The following is a 20,356-nucleotide window of genomic DNA, read 5'->3' as shown; positions in this document are numbered from 1 at the left end:
ACAGGCACCCTTATAAAACAGTGGGTATGTAAACCATTTTGAGAGCAACTTGACAATGACTAGTAAAAGGTGCCTTCCCAATGACCCAGCAGTCCATTTCTAGGTGTCCACACAGAGAAACTCTCAAAGTTATGCACAAGGAAATACAGGTAAAGATGCTTGTTGCACATTGTTTGTAAGGGCCAAGAAAGTAGAAAGTAGAAAAACGGATAAACTATGGATTTTTAAATACAATAAATAAACATATAAGTTATGGTTAACTCATGAAGCAGTGACTTTAATTCATCTCTACATAAACACGAAAAAATTTTGAAACATAACTTTTGAGCAAAAAGAGTTGTAAAATATCACCTAGTTTGATAACATTTATATACACTTCTAAACATGCAACAATTGTATATAATGTTATGGATATATATGTATGTAATAAAAGTACAACAGGCTTTAGCATAAGTCACAACTTTAAAACAGTGGGGAAGGGGAGGCAATGTGGTTTAAGTGTATTTGTAACAGTTTATTTCAGAGAAAAAGATAAAGAAAAATGTTAAAACCTGTTTATCTTTTTGGTAGGTAGGCATATTATTTTCAGTCACTTTAAGTGTGTGTGGATGGCTTTATAAGAAAGTTTAAATAAATTGTTATCACATTCTCACCAAGGAAAGCATTTAGCAGATATTTAAGAATAGGAAAAGACATTTTAAAAAGTAGTAGGAAAACAACAATCACCCATTCCCCTATCTACACAGAGCTAACCATTGATATTTTCTGTGTTTTTTCTTTCCATATAATTAAACATAGACAATATTATTCTGTGTATATTGTTACAACCTTTTACTTTGTTCTTAACATACTACAGGCATGTTTCCTTGTCATTATTTCAAACTTGTAAAATTTACACATATCCATGGTAAAAAAAAAATTTTAACTGCTCAGGAGGGTATAAAAACGAAGAGCCTTCGTCCTTCCCTAGACTTCCATTGCCGAGAGTTTCCCATTTATCAGGTCCAGAAATTAGGCTTTTGTAACTAAGCAGAGTGGAGTACCTCTGTGGTGCCACTGGGTGGAGGCAGAGCTCTCAAATTGTAATCTTTGGCATGAGATATTTTTTAGAGATAATAAATTTGATCACAGCATTTCTTTCTTTTTCTTTTTTGAGACTGAGTCTTGCTCTGTCGCTCAGGCTGGAGTGCAGTGGCACAACCTCGGCTCACTGCAGCCTCCGCCTCCAGGGTTCAAGCGTTTCTCCTGCCTCAGCCTCCCAAGTAGCTGAGATTACAGGCGCACACCACCACGCCCAGCTAATTTTTGTATTTTTAGTAGAGACAGGATTTCATCATGTTGGCCAGGCTGTTCTTGAACTCCTGACCTAGTGACCTGCCTGCCTCAGCCTCCCAAAGTGCCGGGATTACAGGCCACCGTGCCTGGCCTGATCACAACATTTCTAAAACATTAAATTTAAAATCAACTCTTGTACTTTTTTCTGATTTAAAAGTTTAAATCTGCCTGTATTCCACAATCACTTAAAACTAGAATAATTATTCACATTTAGTACAATTGTTTCCTTTTAACGGACATATGGATATCCAATACCTCCGCCCCCAACCCAAAAAGTGTTTTTTAAAAAGCAAAGAAAAAAACTAGTTAATCTAGATAATGCACTTTCATGCACAATTCAGATATTAAACATGGATTTTAAGGAGGAAATTCAACTTTTAAAAGCTATAGTTTTCAAACAAAAGCATGTACTTATGAATCAGTGTTGCATTTGGCAAGCTTAAGTGCATATAATTCAAATAAACAAATACAAACTGACAATATTCTAACTGCAGAGCTGGCCCAGATCTAGACATAACTTTGCAACCATCATGACCTTGCAGTGTGGAGCAAGCGAAATGAATGCAGTCACACACTTCTAGTTTTGCTGTATTTACAATCTGTCCACTCTTCCTGCCTCTTTTAAGAGTTGAGTGCCGCCTCACTCTCCTTGCATTAACTGTCTGCTGTCAAACCAGAGAAGTAAAACCAGCAAAATAATACAAGTACATACCTGGAGTTAGTTAGTGGTAGAGCTAGGATTCAAATCCCTGCTTCCAAGATCTTCCCCTAATTTTTATTCCTACTATACATTAAGCGGCCATTTGAAAGGATATTTTCCCTGAAAGCTCAGCACTTCATTCCCACACTGATTTGGCATTTATAGTGTGCTATCTTTACTGTCAATTATGTTTTTATGTGACTCCTCATTTCAATTTAATTACAAGCAATGTTTTTAAAAAAGTCTTATATTCAACAATATAATGTTATATATAACAGTTGCTCAAATAAACATTTAATAATCAAATTTATAAAGCATTCAGATTTCTTTAAAGTGTGTGTATAAATATATAATATAAATATACACAAAGTATTGATATATGCATTTCATATGGTATTCTCAAATAGTAAATATTTAAATTACTAACAAAAAGAAAGAGAAAATGAAGGATAAATCAAATTTTTTCTCATAGATTTCGAAGTACATGATTCCTAAAAGGACATAGGAGAAAATCACTTTAAAACCTGTACCAACACTTTTTGTTGAAATTGCCACTTACCAGGAAATTGTGACACTATTGGGGGTGTGTCTTCATCTAAGTCATCAACTCCTCCAGCAATTGGATAGGGTGGAATGGAGACTCTGGGCATCACCACCCAGCTGTGATCAGAATAAAGGGAAGAGGTCAGGCTGGGGAGTCCTGAGTTATGGGCTATCTGAAAGCCACAGATCTTCTCAATTTGTTGCCAGCGAAAAAGTCGTTCTCGTAAACAAGTTGTCAACTCAGAGAGAGCTTTCCTGGAAAAGCCAATAAAGAAATTACTTACTGCATCAAAAGGTCTTTAATATGGCACTGAAAAAAGGCAATACATGAACAGACCATGGCAATTAACTAATTTCAAGAAGAAATAACCCACTCTTAAAACTAATGTAAATTATGTAATTATATAAATGATAAATATAAATTGTTTACAAATTACTCATTTTAACACAATAAACAATAAAGCAAATAAAAGTGAAAACAACATTCTTACTTTGCTTCCAGAATTTTGTGGTCTACCTCATCTAGGGAGGAGCTGTGTGCAACGTGCAGAGTCCCAAAGACTGTGCTTCTCTTCTTTTTAATTTTTTCTGCCTAGAAACCGAAAAGGACTAAATAAGGCTAGGTTTGAAAAAAATACAGATATTTTTGTATATATAACATAATAAAGTTTGTTTTGGTTTTGAATATATTAGCAATCATAAAACCAGTAGAGAATTACTAGCCAAGATATCCCTACATTCCAAAAAAGAAAACAGACGAGGGAGAAAACGTGCTTTCCTAAGCCAATCGATGTAATTCAAAACTTTATTCTGGAGAATTTTTCTCTTATTTCTATGGTTCAGGAAGACCCGAATCTTGTACTAAAAGTAACAGAAGAACATTAACTATATCATACTACAATGGTGCTAGTGAGTGAACTAAGCTTTTAAATTTTTTTGCTAGAATTCAGATTAAGACTTATTCTCATTCCACACAATTTAAGTGTCAAAATTAATTTCCAGTAACTACTAACCTGAATCAGATATGAAGCAGCAACCTAGAGGAAAAAAGCTCTGTATAAAACTTTTATGATAATGATAAAAGAGAATAATGTTTAAATCAATAAGGTCACTTTGAAAAGTATACACTTCTCCAAATGCAGTAATTTTAATTTAAAGCTTATGATTACTAGAGTCTATTTACACAATAAGTTCCAGTTTGAAAAAAGAATCTGTAATAATAAAACTTTTATTCAGATCTGTGTATCCCAGCTGAGTAATCCCTCTAAGAATGCAGCCTAAGAAACAAATTTAGTAAATTTTGAAATACAAGAGAGTACCTCATCTTTAGCAATAGCTAGCTGCATTTCAGCGTTTTGTCTTTTAATATTGTAGTATTGCACTTCTACTTCATGTGTTAACTGAAGCCATTTCTGAAGTGCATCTGGAACAGACCAACTACTTCTCAGTTCAAATTCTTTTTCGGCCTTTTTCAGAGCCATGCGAACCTAGAAGAAGGAAAGGAAGGAGGCAAGAAAGGAGAGAAGGAGGAAGGAAGGATTAAAATATTTTTTAGAAACCAAACTAAAAAAAAAAAAAAGCTATTTTAATTATGCTCTTTGTAAACATCGTTTTAAACTGCAAAGTCTAAATACAGTAGATTTCTAGCATTAAAATTAAGGCTGACAACAGAGCGAGACTCTGTCTCAAAAAAAAAAAAAAAAAAAAAAAAGAAGGCTGAGCTTCAAGTGCATCTTAAATCCACTAAGCAAAGTTGTGAAGGAGGGTAGAGAGGGCTTATTTACATCTTAAGTTGCAATATTTAGTTTTGTATATTATGAAAACCAGACTCACTGAGGGGGGAAAAAAATCAAGGGTATATACAAATTAAAACTGATCACATTTTTCCCATAATGCATATTTCATTTATGAAGTATTATATAAAGAAATGTCCAAAATTGGGTGGATACATGTTCTACTCCTCCTCCTAATGTTTCCAGAAGAGCCTACTGTAGCTCCTTCACTATATACTCACTTTTTAAAAATTGTATTTTTCTGTAGTTTTTCATGACATCCTCTTTATGGCCAGTTATTTCTTACTGTTTCCAAGTATATCTGCCTATTATTGTCTGGTTTACCACTTCTGCTACGTAATTCACTGCTTTGAATATACCAGAAACTAGCTAAGTGAACATCTGCAGAGCATGTACAGATTTTGAGAAAACAGATTCTGAGAGTCTACTTGATTTTTCTCATGAGAAACTATGCATAGTCTTCAGTATAACGAGGTCATAGTATTTCTTCCACCTGCCCTTTAATGGAGCCAGACAATAAGCAGAGAAAAAACAAAAATGCTTGGTGGTTAGGTGATAAGTGCTAAGAAAAAGTATCATAAAGAAAGCCTCACTAAGGAAAGACACAAAAGGAATAGATAATTCATTCTTGGAATGATTTACTTAAAAACTAGCAAGAGCTTTCAAACTAAAGATATATAAAGATACAGGATGTAATTATGAAATTGTGCACATACACTCACACTCAAGACCTTGAGGCAAAGCTACGAGCGACTACGGAGCATCCTGCGTGTCGAGCACCACCCCGCAGATTAATTTTCCCCAAAGCTAACTAAGGACACTGAAGAGCAAAGGAATGTTTGATCTGAACAAACCCAACTTATTTGAATAAACTTTATAGTGTGCCAGAATAAACCAACAAGAGTACTATACACAAACTTCTGATAAAGAAATAGAACAGCTGTCAGTTAGTGTGAAAACAAAGAATTGCGTAGAAAAATATATTTTAAGATTCCAAAATTAAAAATAAAATTCACAATGCAACACTAGGTGACAGTTCAAAAAGACACATTAAAGTAAGGGGAAGAGCACTAACTCACTGCAAACAAATCCCGAGCAACATCTGCCTACATAACTAACTGCAACGGCTTGGGACAATACTGCTTTCAATAAGTCAGTTAGGTAAGCTGTGTGGCGTCCCTGCTAATCTCTCAGGGAGATAAAATTTAAGCTCAGGTTCATGCAGACCTGCATAACACCACAAAATGTAAGTCCGCAAGCCCTTCTTCTCAGAAGATTTTAAAGCTAAAATTTCTATACAATTTTCACTTCCAAGGAATTATACAGAGAATCTCAACAAAATTCATTCAAGTTACTCTCTTTAATCATAGATTTTTCTTAATATTTCCATAAATGTATTTCCCCTAAAAGAGCTCAAAGGAAACACATTTAACATAAAAACTACTTATATATTTTTAGCATAAACTGAAGCTGAACAATGTTCAGATTGATTGCCAAATAATGACTCAAACCTGTGGAAAGTCTGACCTTCCAATAGTGGCAACTATTTAACTGTTTTCTCTGCTATTACTCATGAATGTTTCATTTGATCTAAATCCCAACCCTTAGTTTAAATCACATTGTTGTTTACAGGGGAATGAACACAGAAAAAAATTGAGTAATAACAGCTTTTGCAAACAATAAATAACTGTTTAAAATGTAATAATTATTTACATGATTTTTGTATCTTTGGAATAAAACAACAGTAAGTAAAAACATGATGTCACAAAAACAGCCTAAACATCTGAAAACTTCTTTTCTAGACCCAACTGTATTATTTATCATCTCTTTAACCTTCAGTAAGTTCCTAAGGCTTATTGTCTCACGTATAATAGGGGTATTATCACTTGCCCTGATTAAAGGCTTCCTGAGACTTTTTCTAAGAAACTAATTTGTGAAAACTACTTAAATCACACAAAACATAAAGCAGTACTATCAGTCACCCAAAGTCTCTGTTCCAGGAAAAATAACACTATATAAAAAATATACCAGATTTTCCTGACTTCTAAATTTATGTTGATTATTCTCCAGACAAAACACAGTAATTCCTTGAACTACGTGGAATTGTGGGTTATGTCATATTATACATCATTTCTCAGTTAAACTTATTTCTACAAGCAAAGCTTTTAATAGCAGTATAAGAAGACACAGACTTTGGAATATGACACGCAAAATCTTGTCTTTACCAGTTATAGCTGTGTAATCCAAGGCAAATAAGTTATCTAGCCTCTCTACACAGCTCATTGGTAAATGAAGATAATACCTATGTGTTGTGAGGATTAAAATTTATGAGCAAACCACTGGCAATGTGTGTAGCATACACTTCTGGCACACAATAAGCCCTCAGAAAATTGTGTTTCTTATTAATACAATCATGCCAGACAGTGTTCTTTTTAAAATACCAATTTCCTTCCTTTAAACCACCTTTTATCGACCAAGGATCTAATGAGATTATTCATACCAATAATACCAATACATCATATTTTGGTAACTTTGGGATCTACTGAGGTGTGCATGGTCTCTCTCCCAAAGCTTCAAGTTAGAATGTCCACAATTCTTGGGCCCTGTTTTTATATTGTCTCTTCTCCCTCACTGTGAGGCAGTCACCTGTGAAGTACTACCATCAGTTTATATCTCTGTAGAATAATTCCAAACTACTGTTTTCTGATTCGCTCTTTTTTATGTACAAAGTTTAGAAAGACAGAAATATACCAGAACAAACCGAGAGTTGGATGTCTTGGTGGAAAAAGGCAGGGAGTTCTTACAGGAGTGCAAAGGGCATAGTACCCACTTCTCGGATACCGTATGATTTCAACTAGGCCTTTTTTGTCAACTCCCTGATTCTTTGCTACATTCTGTGCTGATATGGTTTGTTAGTTGAATGAGGCATGACTGTAAAATACATCTAAGAGTCCTTAGAGGGAAGAGCTCCAAAAAAACAGACATCTGGGGGTGTGAGAGAAGGAGTGGTTAACAGTTATAAAAAAGATGGCTGCGTTCAGTCAGACATATTCTCATAAAATGACAATCTTGAAGGAAACAGTAATGTATTCTCATGAGTTGACCTTATGTCATTCATCACTTAATTTGCATTTCTTATTTAGCACTCTATTAAGAAGGCAGCAACAGCGCATAAAACAAAGTGGAGGCAGAACACCTAAGTTCTTGCCCCTGCTTTATAACTGAGTCACCTCTAATTTTGAGCAAGTTTTATAATCTTCATTTTGTTCTTCAGTTTCAATATCAGTAAAGAAAGCATCAAAGTCAGAAGGAGGAGATGAGACCACAGAAGTAGAGGCTGGAATGATGCGCTTTGAAGACAGACGAAGGGGCCATGAGCTGAGAAATGTGGGTGGCCTTTACCAGTGGAGGAGGCAAGGAAACACGTCCTCCCCTACAGCCTGCAGAGGGAACACAGTCCTGCAGGCTCGCCTCAACTCACTCTGACCTCCAGAACTTTACGATGATAAATTTCTGTTTATTTAAACCACTAAGTTTGTGGCTTTTTTTTTTTCTTTTTACAGCAGGAACAGGAAACTAATGCATCTGTCTATAATTAAATTCTGCCAGCACCTCACCTTCTCCAAAGGACTCTGTGCAATGCCTAAATGCCTATATTCTATCTTAAGTAACTGAACAGGAGAAGCAGGTATTGGAAAGGAGCTTCAGAACTTTTAGCAGATTATGTTCTAAAACTATTTAACAGGATTCAAATGGATGTTTAATAGAGATCCTTTACCTTTGCAGAGAAGTTCAAAATTAGATATACTTTATATCTTACTACATTATAGTCAGAAACTTAAACATATTACAGATGTTAAACAAACACCTTAAATTTACTCAAGACAGTGAAGATGGCAAGGTAAGATTTCATGAATGAGTGAACATGATGGTAACTATCTTTCAGTTACTACTGTGTTATTTTGCTATATGAACTTTGATCAATGCTAACAACATAAACAAATGAGTCTTTTATCAACTGAGGAACTACAGTGGAACTAAATGTAGGAAACTGAAGAAAAACAGGACCTGGCTCCTCAGAGTGGCAATGTTAACATCTTTACAAGTGATTTTTTTTTAATGTAAATACCTGTTCCAATTCCTGTTCTGCATACTGACGTCTACTCAATTCACATTCAGCTCCCTCCCTTAGCTCTCTCAGCCGACAAGCCTCCTCCTTTGCATAATTGATTTCATCCATCATTTTGCGCTCTAAATTTTGCTTTTCTACAGCAACATTTCTGTTTTCTTCCTGTGCCTTTTCAAGCCTTATAGAACAATAAAAATAAAAATTCCTCACAAAAATTTCCAGTTTTATTTTTTTTTACAAAATAATGAATACTGTGTCAAGCAATTAAATACATATTTCAATCAGAAATCATAGCATTTTTCATTAGCCTTAAGTTTGGTTAATACAAATATCAGGCAACTTACTATACAGCTATTTTGGTTATCCTGGGTTCAAATGACAGGGAAAGCAGGGAAATACTCTTCCGCAAAAAGCTTTTCAAAAATTCCTAATTATTTAAATCAAGTTAAAAATAAAATTTAACTACACATCTAATTCCACTATATTTGACTTACCTCCACTGTTCTTCTACTCATTTATTCTCAAGTATACACATTTACACATTTATAATAAATCTGTAATTAGAAAAGTATACTTTTCTAAAAATGTGAAATCAAATATGCATATATTCCTGATGTGTATAATAACCTAAATGTAAGTATTTAAGCATATGCCCATATTACTTTTTTTACAAATTGTATTTGCCTACATAAATGAGTTATGATTTTTCTGAACTTACCTCTCTTGTAAGTCCATTAGACTTTGCTCTGCAGTTTGTAAGCTCTCTAAATCTTTCATCATTTTTGCAACATGTTCTTTTGATGTCTTATTCTGCGTATAAGCAAACCAGCACCCTCCAACACCAATTACTATAGAAACTGTGAGGATAAAATCTTTCATCCAGTTATGAGGTGGGCCTATTAAAAGAATTACAGATGATTAAATTAATCTTTGAGTATGACAGGACCTCAATACAAAAAGACACTTTTTAAGTAGTATCTAAAACAAAACCAAAAATTGGAGATCTCTTTCCCATGCACAAGCTCTAGCCTTTTAAAATTCTTTCTTCAAATAATGACTGTGCTTCTTGTAACTCTTTGATATAACTAGACTTATAGAAGGGCAGAGGTAAACCCATATAGACACACCATGCCCCTGCTGGTGGGAGAAGGAGTGGTCAAAGTCATGGGGACCCTTGAAAAAGCAACAGCACCTCCAATCATATGCTGCCAGAATGGTCCTCTGTGGGGTGAAGGGAGTCATCAGAAGTATCACCACCATCATCCCAACTCCCTTCCTTCAGTCAAGCTAGGCAGCTGTCACGTTTCTGTCACACTTATAAACCTGATCACTCACCAAAATGTATTTTCCCCAAGGAGGCAGCTATATAACTAATTAGGTTAGGTTAATCAGTGGTTCTCAAGGCTGGTGATAATTCCTCACCCACCCCTAGAGCAGACATTTGACAATTTTGGGTTGTCTCAACTTGGGGGAGTGGTTACTGGCACCTAGTGGGCAGACACCAGAAGTATTGCTGAACACCCTACAGTGCGCAAGACAACCTCCTCCCTGTGTCCCCTCTGCTGATAACAAAGACTTAACCAGGAACTATCCAGCCCAAAGAGTGACTAGTGCTAAGGCTGATAAAGCCTGGGTTAAATAGTAATAACAGTTATTCAATTTTAGGTGTCTATATGCCAGAGATATGGGGGTTGCTGGCATGATGTTAACCCCCAGCCTTATGTCTAAAACAAAGAGTGAGGAGCCAGGACCTACTGCCTTCAGTGATACAAAACACAGAAATCACTATTCAGATTTCCTGATTTAGCCCAGTCAGTACACACTAATTTTCACGGGGCTCTCTGGAACAGAGACACAATGATAGCTAATATATTATTTTAATGCTCCAAAGAGATACAGCTCACAGTGAAAAACTGCCTAAATGCCCAGGCCTCCGGCAGAAACATATTTTGAAGTTTGGTGACATAAAAGAGTTCTACAGAAGTTCCTAGGCTGACAAGTCTGGGGTTTGGCTATGTTTGTGTAGTGTGATATGTAGCATGCTCTATGTCAGAGATTCTCAGTTCTCCATATTGCCAGAGTGTACACCTTCACCCTTCCACCTGTAGTGGAAGAAATGTACTGCTGAAAGCTACAATCTCAAAAGCATTTTTTATTTCTGCCTCACACTGAGATGTTCAATTCAGGTTCTCCTTCAACTGTGAGCCCTATTCTCTGACCATAAATAACAATAAATAGATAAATAACGTCCTACACTCAATAATAAGCACTACAGACTGGAAAAGATTAAAAAAAAACTCCTTTAAAATGTATCTCTGTTCATTTGACAATGCTGGTTTTTAAAATAAATCTAACATAAGTGTTCTGACTATGGGGCACATTCACTCAACCATTCTAAGACAAACATATTTAAAATCATTAACTTTTTAATTGGTTTAAATATTTGTTTACAATCTTTTTTGAGACTAGTTTGATTTCTTTTCAAATGACTTGGTAATATAATTTTTGGGGCTTAGAAAGGGGTTAGTTTCAAGATTAATAAAATATGAGTATTCCTGATCAAGTTGTAAATAGAAACAAATTCTATACTTTAATTCCTATTTTTACCAACCACTCACATGAGAAAAATTGGACAGAATCCCACATAAGACAATCCCCCAATGGATTCAGTCTGGAAGTGAGGACAAGGAAAAGGTTGGAAAGGGCATCATCTCTATGGAACGCTCGGCATTTCAGTAGTGTTCTATTTCCTAGGGTTTGTAATTTCCACCAACAGTGCATTTCCACCAGCTCTCATATGGGGAGTTCCAGCTGTTTCATCAGCTGCTCTTTTAGCCCAAGCCAAAAAAGAACCACCAGTAAAGTCATAAAATCTATTCAACCAATTCTAGTTACCCTTTTTTAGAAGGGCCATTCCCAAGATGGTATCATGGAAACCTGAAAATCTCCTAACTCCAAGAATTCAGGGAGAATAAACATTAGTTTCCTACTTTATAACTTGTGGAAGCCATTTTTCTTGTATTAATTTTGTTATACTTTTTTGACTAAAGAAAAAAAAACATAATTCCTTTAAAAGGTGTACTTTTCAAACACTTTCTCCCAAAGCTTTCTGAAAAAATTGAAATTAAATAAAACAAACATATTAAACTTCTCTTCTGGGGAAAAAATATTCCTGTCAAAGTAAATAAATACAAGGTTTATTTTCTTTACAGATATTGCATAACACTTTCTCAAATGTTTCTCTTCAAAACAATCAAATAACATTTTCTACTTCTTGCTCCTGCCAGTAGAGTTTGTTAATTTATAAAGCTTCAAGTGAGTCTTTGCTTTCCACCTATACCTAAAAATCCATTTTCTTGGTGTTTAGTGAAAACTGTTAGGCTCTATTGCTTCATGCCATCAAGATGGTTAGACTGTATTATTTTTTAAGAGATTCCTCAGTGAATATCCAATTATAGTAACATCAACATTAAAACTCCTCCAAAGATCCAAAGTTTTAAATCTAAAAATTCTAAATTAACAGCTAAATATTTTTATATAACTTCTTACATTAGTAACCAGCTTTCAAAATTTCACACTCATGTTTCAATGACAGAAAATTCTATCTTATAAATCTTTTAAGATAGTATTACACTTCTTTCACAGGTAATAGATGATTCTTCTTAGAGGCCTATTATCTTATTTTTCTCTTTCCTTAAATAACACAGAGATGATCAGGACATTCTTTTACATCATCCTCTGAGTGAGAGAGAATACTAACGTGTTAGAGGTCCAAACAAAACCACATCCAATGCCTTGAGCTGAAGTTTTTGTCTGTGACTCCGGTCACTGATTTTCAACTGGGAGATCATAAATGAAGGTTCGTGCACTGCTATCCTGTTTATTTGAAAAACACACACATATATATATATATTAAATGAAAATATTTCTAGTATACAAATTTAAATATTTGAGCAACACATTTAACACTTTACATATTATTGATGATCACTGTTGGAGCTCATCCATGTGTGATTTAATAATTTGTTACATGTTTCAAAAACCTCTTCAGTGCAAACTTAGCTGTAGAAAGATTCTTGTATGTTAATAATTTAGTAGCTACATTGAAAAAGTTTTGGTTTTCTAAGGTTACTTTCTGTTATGACTTAGTATGATTTAGAAATTTATAAAGTTGAAAAAATTTATTTATTTATTTATTTATTTTTTGAGACAGAGTCTCATTCCGTCACCCAGGCTGGAGTGCAGTGGTTCGATCTCGGCTCTCTGCAACCTCCGCCTCCCGGGTTCAAGCAATTCTCCTGCCTCAGCCTCCCAAGTAGCTGGGACTACAGGCGCGTGCCACCACGCCTGGGTAATTTTTTGTATTTTTAGTAGAGATGGGGTTTCACCATGTTGGCCAGGATGGTTTCGATCTCCTGACCTCGTGATCCGCCCGCCTTGGCCTCCCAAAGTGCTGAGATTACAGGCGTGAGCCACCGCACCCAGCCTAAAGTTGAAAATATTTTATAGTCATTAATTACTTGTCATTTATTATCCTTTCACAAAGGATAATAAAACCATAAGTAACTTAATGTAACATCTATAGCACACTTTAAAAAACAATTGTTTTCAATTTAGATCATATTGATTTTCTTTAAAAGTATCAAAAAATCTACACTTTTAACATTCTAATGTTTAACTGTTTAAAAATTGAACAAAGTACATTGAAGTCACAAGTGGGAAATAAAAAGCCTTCATGGATTAAGGTAGGTAGGTAGAGGAATTTATATAATAAGAAGTACTAAACCATTTTATTAGCTATGAAGAAAGCACATAGGAGGCACAGGTAAAATAAGGAAATAAAATCACTTCATTATGGACTGTAAATACAAGCAACCCAGTACTCAACTAAGATTTCTTAACAACCAAGTATGATGCTAGCAAAGATTTCATTACACAAAGTCTAATAATAATAACAATGACAATAAACACACGCATATAATGTATGCTGGGTCCTGTATCAATGGCTTAATGCTCAAGAAAACCTTATAATAGTATTTCCATTTTATAGGTGAAGATACTTGTGAGAGGTTGAGTAACTTGCCTAAGGTTACATAATTAGTAATAGGTAAGGCAAGGATTCAAACCCAAATATGTACGATTCCAAAGACTACTTTGAAACACTACATTTTGTATAGAAAGATAACAGTACTAAGTATGGAAAAGTTACAGGAACTCCTATGAGGCTTCTATAAAACCTTAAAGAGCAAAGAACTGTAACATTCCCTCTCTGAAATGCCTTCCTTTATCTTCTCCACAGGTACTTTCGTATAATGCTTCCCTTACACCTTTAACATGACACTTATCAAACTGCATGAAGGCAAAGACTATGTCTTATCTCTGTATCCCCAAAGCCTAATGTAGTACTTGCCAAAAGTAGAAGCTTGATAAACGTTTGTATAATAGCTGAATGAATGTATGTATGTATGGATGCATGAATTAATAGCAAACTATCAATAGACTAAGAAAGACAATGAGATGTAGTAAAAAAGAAAATACATAACAAAATTTTATGCGAGATTCAATATGAGTCCAGAGGTAAAAATGATTCCACCTGAGTGGGTAAGGGTGTCAGGGAAGGCCACATAGGCCTGAAAGAAATGAGGTGGTATGTGTCAGGTGAAGACAGCCTTAGTATAATGTTTGGCAGTAAGAATTACAGAGTATAGAAAACACAGCGAAAGGTTTAAGATAACCACTACAGCCAACATAAAACATAGTTTTGGCCACCTTTAGCAGATGTAAAGGGTTTTAATGTCACAGAAAAGAAACATCATAATGGACTGTTGTAGGCCAACTATCTATAGAATATGTAATACATTTTCTTATACATTCTTGTAACTAGTTCTTATGTCTACAGATACCATACGAAGAGCTCTGGAACTTACATAATAATTGAAATTAATTGATATTGCCCCTTTAAGTTGACTCATCTAATTTCCATTACTATATAATAGGGGCTTAAGGAAGAGTTTACTGTTCTCCTTTCTCCTCCACTAAAAAAGGTTCCAATGGGCTGACCTGAAAACTGAACTTATAATGTTTTTCTATAGTAACATGTTCACTATTTAAGGAGTTGATCTTGACAAGTGTGTGATGTCACAATTTTACCAGAATTGGAAGCATCTCTGATCATCTTTACTCAACCAAAGGAAATGAGTAGCTATAACACTGACTGTCAAAACTCAGATTAGCCTATTTTATTTCATGTTGTTGTTATACAAAGAAGTTTCTCAAAAGGCAACAAGAAAATTCCTATTGTTCCTCATACCCAGGGCAACATATATAAATAAATAAATTCTAATCTCATTTTAATGTTTGACTCTGTTTTAATTTAAGAACTTGTTTTAATTAAAATAACTATGTTTTATTTGATTTTTGTCTTCTTTCAAGCATCTAGTTGTACCATGAACATAAAAGATATTCAGTAAGTACTTATCAAATTGACTCTTATCCCTATAATTTCATCATTCTAGTCATGTGTATAATAAAATCAGAAATACTAATGTTGATGTTCAGAATACATTTAAAAGAGATTTGAAAACTTTCAACTTGATCCAAAATACAAACCTCAAAGCAACAAAGGATACTTATCTAAATAGGGCACGTAAGGAAGTTGACTAGGGACACAATGTATATATTTCATTACATATAATGATTAGATTGTAATAACTGATTAGAGTCTTTTGGGATGTAGGAAATCATCCAGGGAAAAATAAAACTTAAGAAGCAATCTTGTAAGGGTAAAAAATTCTGGTAGAATCATTGCAAATTTTGACATTTAAATCCTTCAAGATTATTAAGTTAATTAAATTAATTAGAAATTATAATTTCTAAATTATATCATTTGGTACTTGCAAATGATACAATTTAGATATAATTTAGAAAATAAAATTTAGAAAAAAACTGGATTCAGACACCTAAGGGATAAATTGGCAACCTGGACTTTGCTATCAAATCTATCTGGGTTTAAATGCTGCCTTGGGCGAAATGTTTAACTTGTCTCTGACTTGGTTTTTTTAACCTGTAAAATGGGAAGGACAATATATACCTCATTTTAATCATGAGGGTTAAATGAGATAATATAAAGTACTTCTATGTAGCATACATTTTTAAATGGTTGCTATTTTTTATTAATTTCATTTTTAAAATTCAGGTATAATGTATAGACACCATAATTCGATGGTTATTGTCATTTAAAATGTCACAAGAAAGAGATGCACATTAATCCATTCAAGTAGATGTGTTCATAAAAATGAATCAGTATCAAATAAAAAAGTTTTTCTTAGATTGGCCAAAAGTTGACCCTTGATGTTATTTACAAATGATATAGTTGACCCATCTTCTGAAACTCAAAATCATGTTCCTTGGAAATAATTTTTCCAAGAGCCTGATTATTTAGACAAGAAAAATTGATTAAAACTTGAAAATGCATAATTTAGAAAGACTAAAGAATGGATATATTTATATTTCCTTTGTGCCCTCAGCCACAGAAGTAACTTGTAGATTCAGTATGGGGAAATGACATCTAGCATATAATTCTCCCTGAGTGGAAAATACATTTGCATAACAAAGACTCACCTGGGAAGTGTCGTTCCTTTGACATTGTTGTCTCTAAAATTCTTCTCATATTGGGGTAGTTCAACAAACTCTATCAACCACTGAAGAGTGTCTTCAAGGGTCCAATTATGAACTGCAGGAGATAAAAGGGGAATGCATATTTTAAACACACCTGCTTTCAGAAATACATATTCTATAATTTCAGAGAATATAAAGATGTTAGATTGCATTTTCAATTTAATCAACATTAAGTACCAAAACTGTATCTAGCACTCTCTATGAGAAGAAGAAAGCCTTACAGTCAAAAACAGAAGTGATAGTAAAAGCAATTAGGACAAAGATTAGCATGATTAATTCTAAAATAAACACCTATACAAAGTTTGTAAGAATGAAATAATCTATCATTTTTCTGGTTGTAGAAAAATTACCAGATACATACTTGTTCATTCTTTCATCTAGCCATCCACCCATATAGTATTGTAATACCGAAAACATTCTGAATACCAGATTTCATTCTAAGCACTGGGCATAATGGCAGTGAATAAAACGGATAAAGTCCTTGTATGGAACTTAAATTCCTTTGGGTTTGGGGAGGGGCACTTTATGAAAGAAGGAAGAAGAGGAAGGGAAATTTCAGATAGTGATTAACTTAAGAAAAGCAGGAAAGATGTCAGGGTAAGCCTCTCTAAGGAGCTGACATCTGAGACCTAAAAATTGCAAGGAGCCCCATTGTGAAGATATGAGTGAAAAATATCCCAAAGAGAGGAAAAGGCTGTAAAAAAAAGCCTTCAGATGGAATGAACTAGCAGTGTTTGAGAGACTGGCAGAAAGTCAGAGAGGAGCTAGGTCATGAAAGGCTTTCAAGAACTCTGGATAGTTTTCTAATTTCAATAAAAAGAAGGGGAATAATCTTTTTTTAGAATGTTGTTCTTCAATGTGGAGAATAGATTGTTCATGATAAGACTAAAAATGGTCCAGTCTTATCGTGAAATATGGAGAAATAAGAAGACCATTCCTTACATAATTGGCCTAGACAGGAAAGGGTCATCGTCTTAGACTATGATAGTAGTAGATAAGATGACAACAAGGAGTCAGATTCAGGATATATTCTGGGGATAATGCTACTAAGATGCGCTGATGAAATGGACAGGGGCTGGTAGCTAAACAAAAGCCAAAAGTACAGAGGGTGCTACCATTAACTGAGATAGAAAAGAATGGGGAGGAAAAGATTGGGGAAACGAGCAGGGGCCGGTGACAGAGATCAAAAGTTGTTTTAAGACACGTTATGTTTGAAGTATGCATTTGACATTTAAGTGTAGATAATAGAGCAGCAGTCAGATCTGCAAGTCTGGAGCTTAGGAAAAAGTGAGGTTAGGAACAGAGGTATTGGTGGGAAGTCATCAACATACAGATGATCTTTAGACTAAATGACATCAACCAGAAAAGACAGCTATTAATAGATTCTAGAAGACTGGACCTAAATCAAAAATAAAATAACTAGCATCTCTTCTCCTGGATATTTATTTTAAATTAAGTCCTTTGTATGCATTTTCTTAAGTCTTAAAAAAAACTTACGAGGTTCTAACATAATTATCTTTATTTTGGAAGTTAAAAACTAAAAAGCTTATGGAACCAACAAAGTAAGCAGCAGGACTGGATTTGAACTCAGGCAAACTGTCCACAGAACAAAACTTTATACTACTCTGAAAGTAGTAATACTAAATAACAGTAAAGATATAAACAAGCAGTTAAGCGCTGGACGCAGTTCAGAGGTTTCTGCTTATGAAGAGTAATGATGAGTTTATGCAGAGGGAAGGATGTAAGTGTGCTTACAAATGAATAGTTCTATACTGTCTGCATTTAATTTGAGGGTTAATGCTTATAGACTACAGAAGAGATCAAGGGAGAGTGAAGAAAACGTGAGCAATAAAAGCAGATCTGGGAATCCATCTGTATATAAATAAATCTGAAAAAATATTTCTGATAAGCTACATAAAAATATGAATTCATACTTGCAAGCAAAGCTAGGTTTCCATCAATCTGCCTTTTTTATTAAGTGTTCTTTAGAGAAAAGCTTAAATAAACCACAAACAAAAACCAAAAACATTTAAAACTAGATGTGGTAACTGATAGTTTTATATTGAAACAAAGCCTTGACTGTTCTCCCCTTCATGTGTTCCTACCATAAAACCTGGACATGGGCCTGAGGCTGCTGTATCCATTTAACCAAGTAACAGGATGTCAGCTGAAGGTTCAGGCCCTGGGTGTTTTCCACTGAATTTAGTGCATTCAAAGTAGACTTTTTACTCTTAAGTTTCTTCCTATTCAAGATGAACTGCATTGAGAATTGCCCTGTCCTCACTGCCAAAAAACTCATGGTGCAGCTGTACCTCACACACCCACACAAAATCCCCAGCCAAGAAAACAAGATAAGATTCTCTTTATGACTGTTCAACAGTGAAAATTCCTGATCTAAACACTTCAGCACATCAAAGTCATCCCACAATTTCCAGTAAGTCAGTATAGAAAGGAAGAAAAATCAAATGAAAAAGAACATATTAAAACTGCCCAAATCTTAGTAATACTCTGCTTAGCAAATTGAAAATTGTAGTGGTCTTGACAACGAATCTTTAAAACAACAGATCTAACAGAACCATTTATTTTGGGGGGAGATTCACTTCTCCTTTTGCTGTGGTTTCCTTGGTGATACTTAGTAAACACCTTCACTTCTCTTCTCATGACCAGGACTTGCATTTTTTATTAGCATTCTCTGTTCCAAATACTCTGGTTGTCTTTAATTTCTTAGGACAGATCATACTATGTCCTTCTTCAGGGCCTCTGTACGTGCTGTTTGCTGAGTATAAGCTCCTTTTTGCTATCCCTCCACCTTTTTGTTTCATTAAACCTTCATATCTCAGCTAAAACTTTAATTCTTCAAGTGAACCTTTCTGAACATTACTATATAACCTTTTTTTTCCTTTTTTTTTGTAGAGATAGGGTCTTGCTATGTTGCATAGGCTGATCTCTTGAACTCCTCTGCCTCTCAAAGTGCTGAGATTACAGGTATGAGACACCACACCCGGCCCCTGATTACTAATCCCTTAGTATCTTTTATGCATAGCATTTAAATAACTATAACTACTTATCTGTATGATTATTACTTCAACAACTGTTTATTTCAGTAAAGTGTAAGTCTTCGGCTCATCACTCTAACCCTAGCACTTGGTATAAAGGCACTGAACAAATTATTTGTTGGATGCTGTTGAATGAAGTAGAACATGTTTAATTAATGTCTTATGAAAATCTAATTTTACATTTTAATGGTGAGACAAGGATTTGTATGTGTAAGAAATTCTTTTTTAACATTTTCTAAATTTCAATAGCTTTTGGGGTACAAGTGATTTTTCATTACATAAGAAATTCTTGATGGTAAAAGAATTACTCATTTAAGAATTATCTGGTTCCTTATTACCTGCCTCTCACTGGTCTTTTATAGATGCTGTTGCTAAACAACACTTCCATCAGAGGGCAAGCAGAGAGAGATACACCATTCCTTTTAAAGGTATCTTTCCCAATCTGCAGAGCTACAGAAATGCCAGCTTCTAAAATGTTAACTTATATTGTTTCTGCTTGAAATTGTGGCCAGTGCTACAGGTCAGTGTCTCAAAGGGATTTTTGGCAATTTATTCTAAGACTAATGAAAAGAACTCTGGAATGGAAACAGACCTGGTTTTACTGCCAGCTGTGCCACTGATTCAGGATAATATCATAGCCACATTATTTAACTACAGCTCAGATTCTCTTTTTTAAATTGATGTTATACATATTTTGGGAGTACATATGGTATTTTGATACACGTATACGACGTGTGATAATCAAATCAGGGTAACTGAGATATCCATCACCTCAAACATTTATCTTTTCTCCATGTTGGAATCATTATAATTATCTTCCAGCTATTTGGAAACACACAATAAATTACTGTTAACTTTAATTTCCCTACTTTAGTATCAAATACTAGAACTTATTCCTTCTACCTAACTGCATTTTTGTACCCATTAACCAACTTCTCTTCATTCCCCTCTTCGCTTCCCAGCCTCTGGTAACCACCATTCTACTCTCTACTTCCATAAAATCCACTTTTTTAGCTCCTATATCTGAGGAAGAACGTGTGATATTTGTCTTTCTGTGCCTGGTTTATTTCACTTAACATAATGATCTTCAGTTCCATTTTGCTGTAAATAACAGGATTTTATT

The 20,356-nt window shown here is 34.5% G+C and overlaps 1 protein-coding gene across 7 annotated transcripts in view; it reads right to left on the bottom strand.

The window, feature by feature from the left end:
* STIM2 (stromal interaction molecule 2) overlaps nucleotides 1–20,356 on the bottom strand; it is a 161,180-nt gene that overhangs the window by 12,596 nt on the left and 128,228 nt on the right. For 5 of the 7 annotated variants that reach the window (XM_063705228.1, XM_055385890.2, XM_031010393.3 and 2 more), the window contains 8 exons: nucleotides 16,121–16,232; nucleotides 12,261–12,376; nucleotides 9,219–9,396; nucleotides 8,501–8,678; nucleotides 3,898–4,065; nucleotides 3,592–3,615; nucleotides 3,070–3,170; nucleotides 2,595–2,833 (listed from right to left, as the gene is read on the bottom strand). In XM_063705228.1, coding sequence (XP_063561298.1) covers nucleotides 2,595–2,833; nucleotides 3,070–3,170; nucleotides 3,592–3,615; nucleotides 3,898–4,065; nucleotides 8,501–8,678; nucleotides 9,219–9,396; nucleotides 12,261–12,376; nucleotides 16,121–16,232 — 1,116 coding nt within the window. The remainder of the gene's footprint in view (nucleotides 1–2,594; nucleotides 2,834–3,069; nucleotides 3,171–3,591; nucleotides 3,616–3,897; nucleotides 4,066–8,500; nucleotides 8,679–9,218; nucleotides 9,397–12,260; nucleotides 12,377–16,120; nucleotides 16,233–20,356) is intronic. The other 2 variants (XM_031010394.3, XM_055385892.2) reach the window with 1 other exon arrangement.

The sequence above is a fragment of the Gorilla gorilla genome, chromosome 3 (assembly GCF_029281585.2).
Source record: "Gorilla gorilla gorilla isolate KB3781 chromosome 3, NHGRI_mGorGor1-v2.1_pri, whole genome shotgun sequence".
Lineage (NCBI taxonomy): Eukaryota > Metazoa > Chordata > Mammalia > Primates > Hominidae > Gorilla > Gorilla gorilla.
This window is presented reverse-complemented; position numbering and strand designations above follow the sequence as displayed.